This window comes from Ranitomeya variabilis, chromosome 1 (genome assembly GCF_051348905.1).
Source record: "Ranitomeya variabilis isolate aRanVar5 chromosome 1, aRanVar5.hap1, whole genome shotgun sequence".
Classification (NCBI taxonomy): Eukaryota; Metazoa; Chordata; class Amphibia; order Anura; family Dendrobatidae; genus Ranitomeya; species Ranitomeya variabilis.
The window spans coordinates 1,108,789,355-1,108,803,438 of record NC_135232.1 but is presented as its reverse complement, the minus strand read 5'-3'; the positions used below and the strand labels follow the sequence as shown (position 1 = coordinate 1,108,803,438).

General features: G+C 42.1%; 1 protein-coding gene across 2 annotated transcripts in view; it reads left to right on the top strand.

Annotated features, from left to right (window-relative positions):
• The window catches only part of RAB28 (RAB28, member RAS oncogene family), a 138,382-nt gene extending 128,488 nt beyond the window's left edge, over positions 1 to 9,894 (top strand). Inside the window, exons 7-8 of one of the 2 annotated variants that reach the window (XM_077280160.1) lie at positions 3,568 to 3,621; positions 9,221 to 9,894. In XM_077280160.1, coding sequence (XP_077136275.1) covers positions 3,568 to 3,621; positions 9,221 to 9,328 — 162 coding nt within the window. In that variant the 3' untranslated portion in view covers positions 9,329 to 9,894. Of the gene's footprint in view, positions 1 to 3,567; positions 3,622 to 6,568; positions 8,023 to 9,220 lie in introns of those variants that run through there. The other variant, XM_077280159.1, reaches the window with a different exon arrangement.
• The last annotated feature ends 4,190 nt before the right edge of the window (positions 9,895 to 14,084 follow it).

Sequence of the window (14,084 nt, the reverse complement as noted above, 5' to 3'; positions counted from 1 at the left end):
TAGATGTTTTACATCTATAGACCTCATGTTCAATATCGGGGTAAAAATGCATGCAGCTTTTAAAATGTGATTTTTCTAGGTGGAACTTAAAATGTTATAAATGGGAAGAATATACCCATAGTAGACAGGGCATTTTATAGGGCAGTCTTAAAGGGAATCTGCCAGAACGACCAATTCCCCCCCCCCCCCACAAAAGTATAAATAAAAAAAATATATATATATACAGTACAGACCAAAAGTTTGAACACACCTTCTCATTTAAAGATTTTTCTGTATTTTCATGACTATGAGAATTGTACATTCACACTGAAGGCATCAAAACTATGAATTAACAAATGTGGAATTATATACTTAATTTCAGTTGTTTCACACTTTTTTGTTATGTCTTATATTCTAGGTTCTTCAAAGTAGCCACCTTTTGCTTTGATGACTGCTTTGCACACTCTTGCCATTCTCTTGATGAGCTTCAAGAGGTAGTCACCGGGAATGGACTTCCAACAATCTTGAAGGAGTTCACAGAGATGCTTAGCACTTGTTGGCCCTTTTGCCTTCACTCTGCGGTCCAGCTCACCTCAAACCATCTCGATTAGGTTCAGGTCTGGTGACTGTGGAGGCCAGGTCATCTGGCGTAGCACCCCATCACTCTCCTTCTTGGTCAAATAGCCCTTACACAGCCTGGAGGTGAGTTTGGGGTCATTGTCCTGTTGAAAAATAAATGATGGTCCAAATAAACGCAAACAAACCGGATGGAATAGCATGCCACTGCAAGATGCTGTGTAGCCATGATGGTTCAGTATGCCTTCAATTTTGAATAAATCCCCAACAGTGTCACCAGCAAAACACCCCCACACCATCACACCTCCTCCTCCATGCTTCACGGTGGGAACCAGGCATGTAGAGTCCATCCGTTCACCTTTTCTGCATCGCACAAAGACACGGTGGTTGAAACCAAAGATCTCAAATTTGGACTCATCAGACCAAAGCACAGATTTCCACTGGTCTAATGTCCATTCCTTGTGTTCTTTAGCCCAAACAAGTCTCTTCTGCTTGTTGCCTGTCCTTAGCAGTGGTTTCCTAGCAGCTATTTTACCATGAAGGCCTGCTGCACAAAGTCTCCTCTTAACAGTTGTTGTAGAGATGTGTCTGCTGCTAGAACTCTGTGTGGCATTGACCTGGTCTCTAATCTAAGCTGCTGTTAACCTGCGATGTCTGAGTCTGGTGACTCGGATAAACTTATCCTCAGAAGCAGAGGTGACTCTTGGTCTTCCTTTCCTGGGGCGGTCCTCATGTGAGCCAGTTTCTTTGTAACGCTTGATGGTTTTTGCAACTGCACTCGGGGACACTTTCAAAGTTTTCCCAATTTTTCGGACTAACTGACCTTCATTAAAGTAATGATGGTCACTCGTTTTTCTTTACTTAGCTGCTTTTTTCTTGCCATAGTACAAATTCTAACAGTCTATTCAGTAGGACTATCAGCTGTGTATCCACCAGACTTCTGCACAACACAACTGATGGTCCCAACCCCATTTATAAGGCAAGAAATCCCACTTATTAAACCTGACAGGGCACACCTGTGAAGTGAAAACCATTCCCGGTGACTACCTCTTGAAGCTCATCAAGAGAATGTCAAGAGTGTGCAAAGCAGTCATCAAAGCAAGAGGTGGCTACTTTGAAGAACCTAGAATATAAGACATAATTTCAGTTGTTCCACACTTTTTTGTTAAGTATATAATTCCACATGTGTTAATTCATAGTTTTGATGCCTTCAGTGTGAATGTACAATTTTCATAGTCATGAAAATACAGAAAAATCTTTAAATGAGAAGGTGTGTCCAAACTTTTGGTCTGTACTGTATATATAATATATATATATATATATACACACACACACACACACACACACACACACACACACACACACACACACACACACACATATATATATGTATATGTATGTATATATATATATAATTACTTAGTCTTGTTGCTCTTCCAAAGATAATATCATCCACACCTTTACTGACGCAATCTGTTTGCTCTTCGAGCCTCTGCCTCCCTGGCGTTATTTCGTGCTAAGCCCACCTTTCTCTGCTTGAGTGACCACTCACTGGCTTCACTGCATAGTCAGTGGGTTATCAATAAAGCAGAGGAAGGATGGGCTTGGCAAGAAATGGGGAGGTAATGGCTTGGGTAGTGCTTTGACAGATGGAAAGCAACAGATTGCAGCAGTAAAGGTGCGGATGACATGATCTTCATATTATTATATTAGTTTCGTGATCATGCTGACGGCTTGAAACCAGAGCAGAAAGAGGCATAGGCTTCTTAATACATTGTTGCATCGTTCTCCTGTTTGTACACAAAATCAATATAGGGTATGTTCCCACGGTCAGTAAACGCTGCGGGTTGGACGCTGTGTACATCCGCAGCGTGCAACCCACAGTAGCCAGATGTTACAGCATAGTGAATGGGATTTGAAGAAATCCCATCTCCACAATGCATGCCCTGGCGCCCTCGGCTTCCCTGCAGAGACGCACATGCGGCGCGTCTTTCCAGACCGCAGCATGTCTATTTTTCTTGTGGAGATGCTCAGTCTCTGCAGGATAAATATCACCCGTACAATGTATTGACCTCGGTGATTCCGCACGATTCAATGAACACATGTGGAATCACCTGCGTTTAAAAGCCGGCAGTGCTTTGGACAGAGCGGACATGTGTTGCATCCAAAGTGCTGCCGGTTCCTCTCAATGCTGATCAGTGGGGGGCCCAGATCCTGAGACCCCACTGATTGTACTCATTTCAGCAAGGAGAACCACTCTCTGTTAATAAAAGAGCTCATTTGCTTCTCCAGTGTTTTGAGCAATTCGAGGGGATATCGGTGCACGGACCCCAACCAATCCGCAGAACATTTAATGGCATACAATATGTAAAAAAAAAAGTGTGAAAGTTTTTAGTTACTGATCAATTTTAAATTTATTTAAGTGTATTGTTAGATAATAAAAAGAGGGGAGGTATTTTGAGAAGACTTTACAACTGGGACATTCAGTGGGCAGGAACCCTAAAGCCAAGAATCCAACCTGCAGATGTACAATAAAGTCCCTAGTATGGAAGGTAACCCCCCTACCCATTGGTTAAGAGATTGTTTCCTGATCACTGAGCCCCATCTGAACGGTGCAGATGTCGATCATGAGACTGTCAGAGATAGAGGGGCTCTGCAGAACCCTGTTTTAAGGATCGGCAGGGGTTCAGGTGGTCAGACCCCCAGTGATCAGGAAAATATGCCCTATCTTACGGTCAATGGATAGCTTTAAATGACCGATGTTAAGTGTTGCCTATCTTCCTCCTATCTACGTTATGTGGTATACTCACATGTAATGTTTTTACTCCTATTTTTCAAAAGTAGCATACTGTATATCCCTGTTATTTTAGGCAAAAAATGTTGCATGTGAGCAAACCCAAGTTACTGAATGTATTTTATCCACAAATAAATATCTCATTAGGTCTAGCTATCCTCATATGTACCCATGTGTCTCTACAATGTCACAATCCGTTATTTGTTTTTTCTTTCCAGAGAGTGGTAAAGGCTGACATTGTGAACTACAGTCAAGAGCCGGTCACCAGAATGGTAAACCCTCCTCGAAGTTCAATGTGTGACATTCAGTGAAAGTCCCATTGATTGAGCGAAGAAACGATTTCTGCTGTTGCACAGCCCAGCCGTTCGCCATGAACTTCATTGTAACAACGACAATCTTGATGCAGTGCATTTCGAGGTCTCAAAAGCCTGTTACAATATTTAGTTTTATGAACAGCAGGCGCCAGGTTGGCCAGTGTCCAAGGCCCGGGACCACACACTTGAAAGTCTCTAAATTAGAATGGAGCTTTCAGACTTCTGTACACTCTACCTTTGCCTTCATGTGTCTGCTCTAGAGAGATCTGAAATGTGCGTAGGGTTCCAAAGCTTTGTGCATTTTTATGCAGGTTGAATGACCCATCTACATATTGTGAAATAATTAATGAAAGCCTGACGTTAGATTCAAGCCGCCCAAATTGGGATTTCTCCCCGCCCTGCTCCAGTTGAGTGACAGGTCTCGCCAATGTGTGTACATAGTGTCACCTGACAGTCATCTGAAGAAGGGCACGTCGAAGTCGGCCGCGGGGGCTGTATTGGATTAGTTTGGTCTTTCTCTAAAGTCCATGGCCTGCTTTTCGAATCAGCCATTGTCTGATTCATGGTGCCCATGGTTTGGGAAGTATGAATCTAATGAGATTCCCTTTAATGAGCACCTCAAATCACTATTGATCGATAGAGCTTCAGAAGTTAAAATGTGAGAATTTATAAAGAAAATTAAATTGGACAAACACACCAAATTTTGCTGAATGACCATGTAATGGCTATGGTGTCCTTTATGTCACTCGGCGTTGCTCTTTTGTACAAACTGCAGAGATTAAGGCTGAGAGCAGAGCTGTCAATCATTACATATCACAGGAGAAAGTATGATATTCTGACCTTCCGGGGGCTTGTCCTTTTTGCCTGAATAACGCCTCCTTCTTATGATTGGTCATAGTTATGCAGGGGGAAAAGTGCACGCCCCCAGAGCAGAATATCTGGTTGGGCTTATCCTAAATTAGAAAACAAACTTTAAAAGCAAATATCTCCACAACAGGGAAAAGAAATGAAAAAAAAAAACTAAATTGTATTCAGCTTTGAAGCCACTATTTAATGTTGTGGTCAGTTTAATATACTGATATTTATGAAAAGTCCTCTTCAAAGGAGTGGAACAGGCCATTGATATAGTTTACAACAGGTTACAATTAATCAGTTAGGGTCTTCCACCCCAACAAATCGGTTATCAGATGATGATGAGAAAAAATAAACGTTTTATTCAGCTCTGCAGCCACTATTCCATGATGTGGCCAATTTAAAGGTACTCTGTCACCAGGTTTTGCTACTTCATCTGAGAGCAGCGTAATGTAGGTAAAGAGAAGCTGAATCCAGCAATGTATCACTTAGTTTACTGGGTGCAGCCGTTCTGACACAATCAGAGCTTTTAGATTTAGAGTGAAGCAGAGCTGAGAAAGCTAGCCCCGCCCACACCAGGCTCTCTGTGTAGAAAGTCCATAGACAGTGAGGTGCTTATCACAGTAGGGGATGTTGCTGGATTAGTCTAGCAATGTTAATCTCTTAATGATAAATCCTTCAGTTGACAAGCAGCAGGCACTTTGACAAGTGACACATCCCTGAATTCTGTGTTTCAGCCTCTATCTCCTGCTGTCTTCACATTACAAGGCAAAAACCTGCTGACAGATTCCCTTTAACATGCTCAAACTCGTGAAATGTCCTTCTTAAGTCTTTGAGTGATCTTTTCTAGATCCATGCAACTCTTAATGGGAATCTGTCATCAGGTTTTTGCTATGGAAACAGAGAGCAGCATGACGTAGGCACGGAAAGCCTGTTTTGAGCGATATGTCACTTATGGGTCTGCTTGGTAGTTTTGTTAGAATCCCTGTTTTCTCTGCTGCAGATCTAGCAGAGTTCTGATTGCTGGGTTGTTTCTAACCGCACCCACCTCCCTAATTGGCAGCTTCCTGTATATTGTCATCAAGCTGCCAATCAGAGGTTGGGGCGGGGTTGCACAGATTAGCTGGACTGTGTGGCACGACTTCTAGTCCTGCAGTGATAATCTCCTACTGATAAATCACTGAATATATTGAAACTTCAGCAAGCTACTGACACATCCTCTCTGCATCATAAATTATGCTTCTCTCGGATTAAATAGCAGAAATCTGATTCCCTTTAAGCTTCATCTTGATGATGCTATTACAAAGTTGTGAGGTCCCATAAACATAGATGGTCAACTGATCTTGCCAGAATCAATGTGTTCGGAGACCTTTAATGCCCTCCTATACAATATAAAAGGTTACAGCCCAGAACCAAGATAAGGGTTTTCACATTGAAGTTGCTCCTTTTTTATATAAATATATTTTGTTCTGTGATGCTATACTAAAGCATAGTTAAAAAAAAAAAAAAAAACTGCAAGCTGCAAAACTGCAAAAAATATTTTGTTGGGTTAGTAGGTATGAATATGGTTACATATTACTCCAGGTATATTCCATTTGAAAAAAACCACAGATAATATGATTAATGTGCTGAGACCTGAATGTACAATATTTCTTTCTATTTATTCTTGATAAAACAATATTACACAAAGATGGTTACCCAGGAAATTATAAATGTACGGAAATTAATAAAACATTAACTGGATTTTTTGATTACTAGGTTCTTGAAATCTCAGTGTAATCTTTTTTTTTTTCTGCAGTATAAATATTATTGTGTATTCATATATTTTTAATTTATCCTTAAAATACTTTGTAGTTCACGATACATAGGGGCAACGTTTCACATCAACTGTCCTTATTATTGCAGCTATATATACATTCTAGGTTGCATTTATTTTAGTACCCGAAAGAGCTAGTTACAGTATATGCACTGTATGGACAAAAGTAACGGGACATCTACAGGAGTTTTTTATGAAATTCCATTCCATTCTATGAAGTTGGTCCTCCCTCCGCAGGTAACACAGCTTCCATTGCAAGATTTTGGAAGTGTGGAAGTTTTTTGCCCTTTCATCCAGAAGAACAGTCAAAGTCAGATGTTTGAGGAGAGGCCAGGCTTACAATCTCCGTTCTAGTTCATCCCAAAGGTGTTTGTGGGTGTTGAGACCAGGGCTCTGCGAGTAAAATATTTCCGCACCAAATTTGCAGACAATGTGTCATGGGTTTACCGCAACAGAGAGGGGCTAGAAGACCGCGATGTCTGATTTCACGTGCTCCTGCACTATTTAGAAGCACTTCACCATCATATTATATAGTGCAGGTTTCTGCTAGCAGTGCAGGAGTCTGTTTATTTGAGTGGTCCTGGAGCTTTCCTGCTTTCATGGTTTCAGCTGTTCAGTGTTGGCTGCTCCTCTTTGCTATATATACTCTGCATTTGTAATCAGAGATTATCAGTGTTAGTTTCATACTGCCTGGAGTTGGAGGTTTTGGTTGTTTGAGGAGGTGTTTGTAGTGTTGTTCAGAAGACTGTTGCTTGGTGATTTGTCTGGGTGCATGTCCTCATCCTTTCATATTTGGGTTTTTCCTTATTTCCTTTCCGGTGTTCCACTCTGTTGCTTGTGAGTTCATATTTGTATGATTGGTATTTTCATTTATCCTTGTACATCTTCCCGTGTTAGTCTGGTTTGTGTATTATACACCACAACTCCCTACTTTCCTGGGTGCGAGAGGGGACTAATAAGGGGTGATTTATGAGCTCAGCATGGCACATGACCCTGGCATTTTCACCATCAGAAGTTATCCGGGGAGCAAGGATAGCTAGGGTGCCCCTAGCTTTAGGAATAAGGAGGGAGCCCCTAGCTCCAGGATATCCTGCAACAGTGCCGTGACACCGTACTTTTGTGAAACTTGATTCGTGGACTGGTTCACAGGCATGCTGGAACAGAAAACTGCCTTCCCCCAAATTGTTTTCACTAAGGTGGAAGCTACAATTGTCCAAATTGTCTTGGTATTCTGAAGCTTTAACATTTCCCTTTATTGGTGTTCTCCGCACTCTGTGACCCCACTCTGTAGCGTTATGTGGTCACCACTTCATGGCTGAGTTGCTGTGGTTCCTTCCACTTCTCAGTATTCCCACTCCCAGGAGATCGGGGAAGATTTAGGAGGAAGAAATGTCATGGTCTGACTTGCTACACCGGTGGCTCTGATAGGGACCGCCTTGGTATCGGTGAGCTCTTTAGAACAACCCACTGTTTCAAAAATGTTCGTAAAGACAGCGGCGTGGCAAAGGGTTGTATTTTATATACCTGTGGCAATGGGATGGAATGAAAAACTGAATTCAATTACTGAGATGTGCAGTATCCCAATTGTTTTGTTCATATAGTGTCTGTATATAGCAAATACTGCTGCAATACTATATTCCTACACAGTAAATTCAAAAACAACATGAAAAATAAATATTTTTTTTTTGATTGCTAAGTGGTTTGTCTGCATTTTATTCCTTGGTGTTCTAGAGTAGCATGTTCCTTTACTTCCGTTTGTAAAAAAAAACAAAAAAAAAAAACTTTATATGCGGTGCTAAACAAAGTGTAATAAAAGTAATAAAAATGAAAGAGCTGAGACACCAGCCAACTACTTGCCACACTTGTGTGACTATTACCCTTTTTTCGAGCTTTTGTAATAAATTGAGAATTGTGGTGCTAGCTCAGAAGTAGTCTACAATAGTCATTAGAAGAAAAAGAAAGAGCAGCACCCACCACTCATTTAAAATGAACATTAGGGTGCAGAACAGATTGTAAACTACGGCTGTTTCGCGCCCGTATGACGCTTCTTCGGGTCCAGGTCAGACGGGCATGAAGTGGCCATAGTTCACAATCTTCCGTTTTATTGAAAAATAAAGGACTGTCCATTTTAAAGGAATGGTGAGTGCTCTATTTCTTCTAATGACTATTGTAATGAAAGTAAAAGTGATCAAAACAAATGAGGTGACAATCGAGAGGTTTATGTCCCTCAGAGCCTTTTGGAGGAGTTCATACACAATATTCACATTGTACAACATAAGAGGCTGGCCTTCTTGATAATATTAGCACCGTTGTCTGACTCTTAATTGTTAACACATAAAATAATAAGAAAACTAATGTACTATAATTCTGGATACTGCCCTGTCGGCCTAAATTCAGATCCCCGCTTATAGTTCCAGAACCTCCACCTCCATTGTCACTCCACCTGATGATGATATGGGTGTGTTGGAAGGCCCTTCCACACACAGATGGTCAGGAGGTCTTGACCTTTAAGATCCCTATGCACATTTGTCCGAATTTGGTGGGATCAGTCAATCAACTAATGTGTATGGTGGCCTCTCAACCCTCTCTCGACAGATGATGTTGGGGGAGAAAAGTATCTGACCTGTTGAATTTCAGTGGCTGATCTTTTTTTTGGCTTGAAGATAACAGTAGCTCTTAGCCAAGTAGAAATATGTTAGGATAAAAGAAGGATAAAAGAATTCGAGAGACATACTTCTATGCCTACAAAGTGTAGTTTTGTGTTTGATATAAACTTAGCTCGTATATAAAGGAGGCTTCTGTATTATTCTTTAAGAAAGTGTCTTCTTTAATCATCACTTTTATTAACCACTTATATTTTCTGACTATCTAATTTATGCTTCCGAGAAGAAGTCACGCCATGTGAGAAGACGTAAAGCTGCAAGTTCTACGAAAACAAAACGAGCAAAGAGCTTTAGACGAAGAGGATCTGTAGAAGAAGGGCTTAGGATCAGATAGAGAACACATCCATCTCTTGTTTATGTTTCCAAATCTTAGTGCCGACATGGAGGATAAACAAAAGCTGCTTCATCATGTTGGCATGTGGAAAAAAATATTTTGATGACGGACTAGGAAAATATGAAGTGCGATATCTGGATGTCATCCAGTCTATTGCACAAATTTGGTGGGGCCTCTTTGCACTGGAAAAGAGTAAAGTACTAACACTGTCCTACTTGACAAATGTGTCAAAAGAACTTGTAAATGGGGAATTCGCTCAGATGAATTGTAGAAATATGGCTTTTACAGATGGCGTGCATAAATCATTTGTTCTGTAAATGGTAATTTCCACACAATTTCCCTTTATAATTACTTTAGCAAACATAAAGATTATGTTAACTTTTGAGCGCCGTTTTTTAGCTTTACGTATAGAATTTTAAACTGCATTCCAGTCAATTTACATTACCTAATTTATACGGATTCATATTTGGTGTACTTCAGAGCTGTATTCACAATTCCAACCAAATCCTGGAAAGTGTGACCATTTCAAAACTTTACTTTGGCTGTTTTTAATCCTCCATTTTTTATTATGTGTTCGATTTAACCCCTTCACCCCCAAGGGTGATTTGCACGTTAATGACTGGGCCAATTTTTACATTTCTGACCACTGTCTCTTTATGAGGGTATAACTCCGAAACGCCTCAACGGATCTTGGCGATTCTGAGACTGTTTTCTTGTGACATATTGTACTTCATGATAGTGGTAAAATTTCTTCGATATAACTTGCGTTTATTTGTGAAAAAAACGGAAATTTGGTGAAAATTTTGAAAATTTTCAAATTTTTTATTCTGTTAAACCAGAGAGTTATGTGACACAAAATAGTTAATAAATAACATTTCCCACATGTCTACTTTACATCAGCACAATTTTGGAAACAAAATTTTTTTTTTCTAGGAAGTTATAAGGGTTAAAATTTGAAAATTTACAAAACCATTTTTTTTAGGGACCACCTCACATTTGAAGTCACTTTGAGGGGTCTATATGGCAGAAAATACCCAAAAGTGACACCATTCTGAAAACTGCACCCCTCAAGGTGCTCAAAACCACATTCAAGAAGTTTATTAACCCTTTAGGTGCTTCACAGCAGCAGAAGCAACATGGAAGGAAAGAATTAACATTTTACTTTTTAGTCACAAAAATGATCTTTCAGCAATAATTTTTTAAATTTCCCAAGGGTAAAAAGTGAAAATGGACCTCAAAAGTTGTTGTCCAATTTGTCCTGAGTACGCTGATACCCCACATGTGAGCGGGAACCACTTTTTGGGCGCAGAAGGAAAGGAGTGTCGTTTGACATTTTCAAGTTAAAATTGGCTGGAATTGAGATCGGACGCCATGTCGCGTTTGGCGAGCCCCTGATGTGCCTAAACAGTGGAAACCCCCCACAAGTGACCCCATTTTGGATACTAGACCCCCTAAGGAACTTATCTAGATGTGTCGTGAGCACTTTTATCCCCCAAGTGCTTCACAAAAGTTTATAACGCCCGGGCGTGAAAATAAAAATCCCTATTTTTTCCCCAAACATGATCATTTAGTCCCCAATTTTTTTATTTTCTCAAGGGTAACAGGAGAAATTGGACCCCAAAAGTTGTTGTCCAATTTGTCCTGAGTACGCTGATACCCCATATGTGGGGGGAACCACTGTTTGGGCGCATGGCAGGGCTCAGAAGGAAAGGAGCGCCGTTTGACATTTTCAAGCTAAAATTGGCTGGAATTGAGATTGGACGCCATGTCGCGTTTGGCAAGCCCTTGATGTGCCTAAACAGTGGAAACCCCCCACAACTGACCCTATTTTGGAAACTAGACCCCCTAAGGAACTTATCTAGATGTGTCGTGACTCGTGAGCACTTTTATCCCCAAGTGCTTCACAGAAGTTTATAATGCCCGGGCGTGAAAATAAAAATCCTATTTTTTCCCACAAAAATGATCTTTTAGTCCCCAATTTTTAATTTTCCCAAGGGTACCAGGATAAATTGGACCCCAAAAGTTGTTGTCCAATTTGTCCTGAATACGCTGATACCCCACATGTGGGAGAAAACTACTGTTTGGGTACACTTCGGGGCTCGGAAGGGAAGTAGTGATGTTTTGAAAAGCAGACTTTGATGGAATGGTACGCGGGCGTCATGTTCCGTTTGAAGAGCCCCTGATGTGCCTGAACAGTAGAAATCCCCCACAAGTGACCCCATTTTGGAAACTAGACCTAATTTGGAACTTATCTAGGTGTGTGGTGAGAATTTTGAACCCCCAAGTGTTTCACTTAAATTTATAACGCCCGGGCATGAAAATAAAATATCCTATTTTTTCCTACAAAAATTATCTTTTAGCCCCCAATTTTTAATTTTCCCAAGGGTAACAGGAGAAAATGGACCCCAAAAGTTTTTGTCCAATTTGTGCTGAGTACGCTGATACCCCACATGTGGGAAAAAATACTGTTTGGGCACTCCTCTGGGCTCGGAAGGGATGTGGTGACGTTTTGGAAAGCAGACTTTGATGGAATGGTCTGCAGGCGTCATGTTCCGTTTGCAGAGCCCCTGATGTGCCTAAACAGTAAAAAAAAATCCCACAAGTGACATTTTGTAAACTAGACCCCCAATGAACTTACATAGATGTGCCCCCTTTTTGGAACTAATCTACTGTTTCCTGTAAAGTAAATTAGTAGTGCATGGAGGTGTGGTACAATTTGAAGCATTCCTTCATACACAGGCCAGGTTCGGGGCAGGTGTCGCATTGATAAATGGTGTCCTTGCGTATTCCCCTTTTGTAACACACTCAGCACCTTTTTTGCGACTTACCTCTTTTTCCAGTTTGCGGGACGTCCCCCGGGAAATGCTGACCTGGTACGATACGAGCACCTTCAGTTCCGAAAGTACTGGTGCCCGCTCCTTCCCTCGTGCCAAATATCAGGGCCTTAACCACTACCTCCTGGAACTGAAGGTACGACGTATCGGTGTGGCATGCACATCGTGACAGCAGGAAAGCGTTGAGCATTGCCATTTTTACGATGTACACGGACAGCTTTTTGTACCACACCTTGGCCTTTCCCAAAGCACTGTACGGTGCCGCCCCTTAAAATGAACCAAGGACTCATCCACGCAGATTCCCTTTTGGGCACGTACGCTTCACCAAACTTTTTGTTGAAGTGTTCGATGACAGGCCGAACTTTGAACAGACGGTCAAAGTAGGGGTCATCTCGTGCGGGACACTGTCCATTATCGGAATAATGCAGGAACTTATGGATGGCCTCAAAACGCTTCCGGACCATGACCATTCGGAACACTGGCGTGTGGTATAAAATATCAACACTCCAATATTGCCGAACTTCTGGCTTCTTCGGGAGTCCCATATGAAGCATCAGGCCCCAAAACTGCATAATTTCAACTGCGTCTACAGGAGACCAGTTAGAATATGATGAACCGGTGTTTTGCTCCAAAAATTGACGAGCATACAAATTAGTTTGCTCTACCATGAGGTTAACAAAATCCTCAGAGAAAAAGACTTTGAAAAAGTCTATTTCTGTGAGGCCGGTGGTTTCAAACCTGATTCTGCCACAAAATCAGGAATCAGTGGCTCGTAATTTTCGGGGGCGAGGTCCATACAGGGTCCGAAGAGGGGTGCGCTGGTTCATCTTCAGGAGTGGGCCCTGCCTCATCTTCATCTTCATGAATGATGGGCACTGCTTCTGTCCTGCGGCGTCTGCGTGGCGGTTCCGCAGGGCCGGAGGAGGAAGATGAGTCGGAAGAGGATGAGGAAGAATCAGAAAAATAAAGAAAAGTGGGATCCTCTTCCTTGCTATCAGTGTCGGAGGCAAGGAAAGAATATGCCTCCTCAGCTGAATAGCGCAGTTGGGACGAGCAGGACTTTTTTTTGTGAGTATGGTGCTTGGGTGTACTTTATTGGTAACTGTGTACGTGTGGGGGGATAGTGTTTGGTGCAAACTATTCTGAAAAGAAAAAGCTAAAGGAAAAAAAAAGCAAATGGGGAGAAAAAAATACCTGTGAAAGGAAAAGTCTAAAACAGCAGGCCCTAGCTCTGATAAGTGAACCGCGTCACTTATCAAAGTTCGGCGGCTGCTGGGTGTGCGAACGGGGATGTGAAAAAAACGGCAGGCACGAGAGCTCTCATAAGTGAACCGTGTCACTAATCAGAGTTCGGCGGCTGCTGGGTGTGCGAACAGGGATGTGAAAAAAAAAATCGAAAAGGGAAGGCACGGATTGGACGCGGCTGCTGGGGGAGCGCACGGGGATTGGGAAAGAAAAAAAGAAAAGGGAAGGCACGGATTAGACACGGCTGCTGGGGGAGCGCACGGGGATGGAGAAAGAAAAAAGAAAAGGGAAGGCACCGATTAGACGCAGCGGCTGGGTGAGTGCACAGGGATGGGAAAAAGAAAAGTGAGCACGAGTGTTGAGAAGTGAACTGCGTCACCAATCAACGCTCGGCGGCGCTAAGGGGGTGAAAAAAAGCGAACACGAGTGTTGAACGGTGAACTGAGTCACCAATCAACGCTCGGCGGCTGCTAAATTTGGGCACGGAAGGTGGGGGTGGAGGGGAAAAGGGAAGGGGGGATGAAGAGAGATCGGGCCGGGATCGGGGTATCAACACTTACGGTTGTAGTCTCTCTTCTTCTTTCTTCTTTCTTTTTTCTTTAGCAAGAATTGTGGTGTCACAGGCTACTGTGGCACCACAAGTCTCAGCACAGGAGGGGATCTCTCGGCGTAACCGC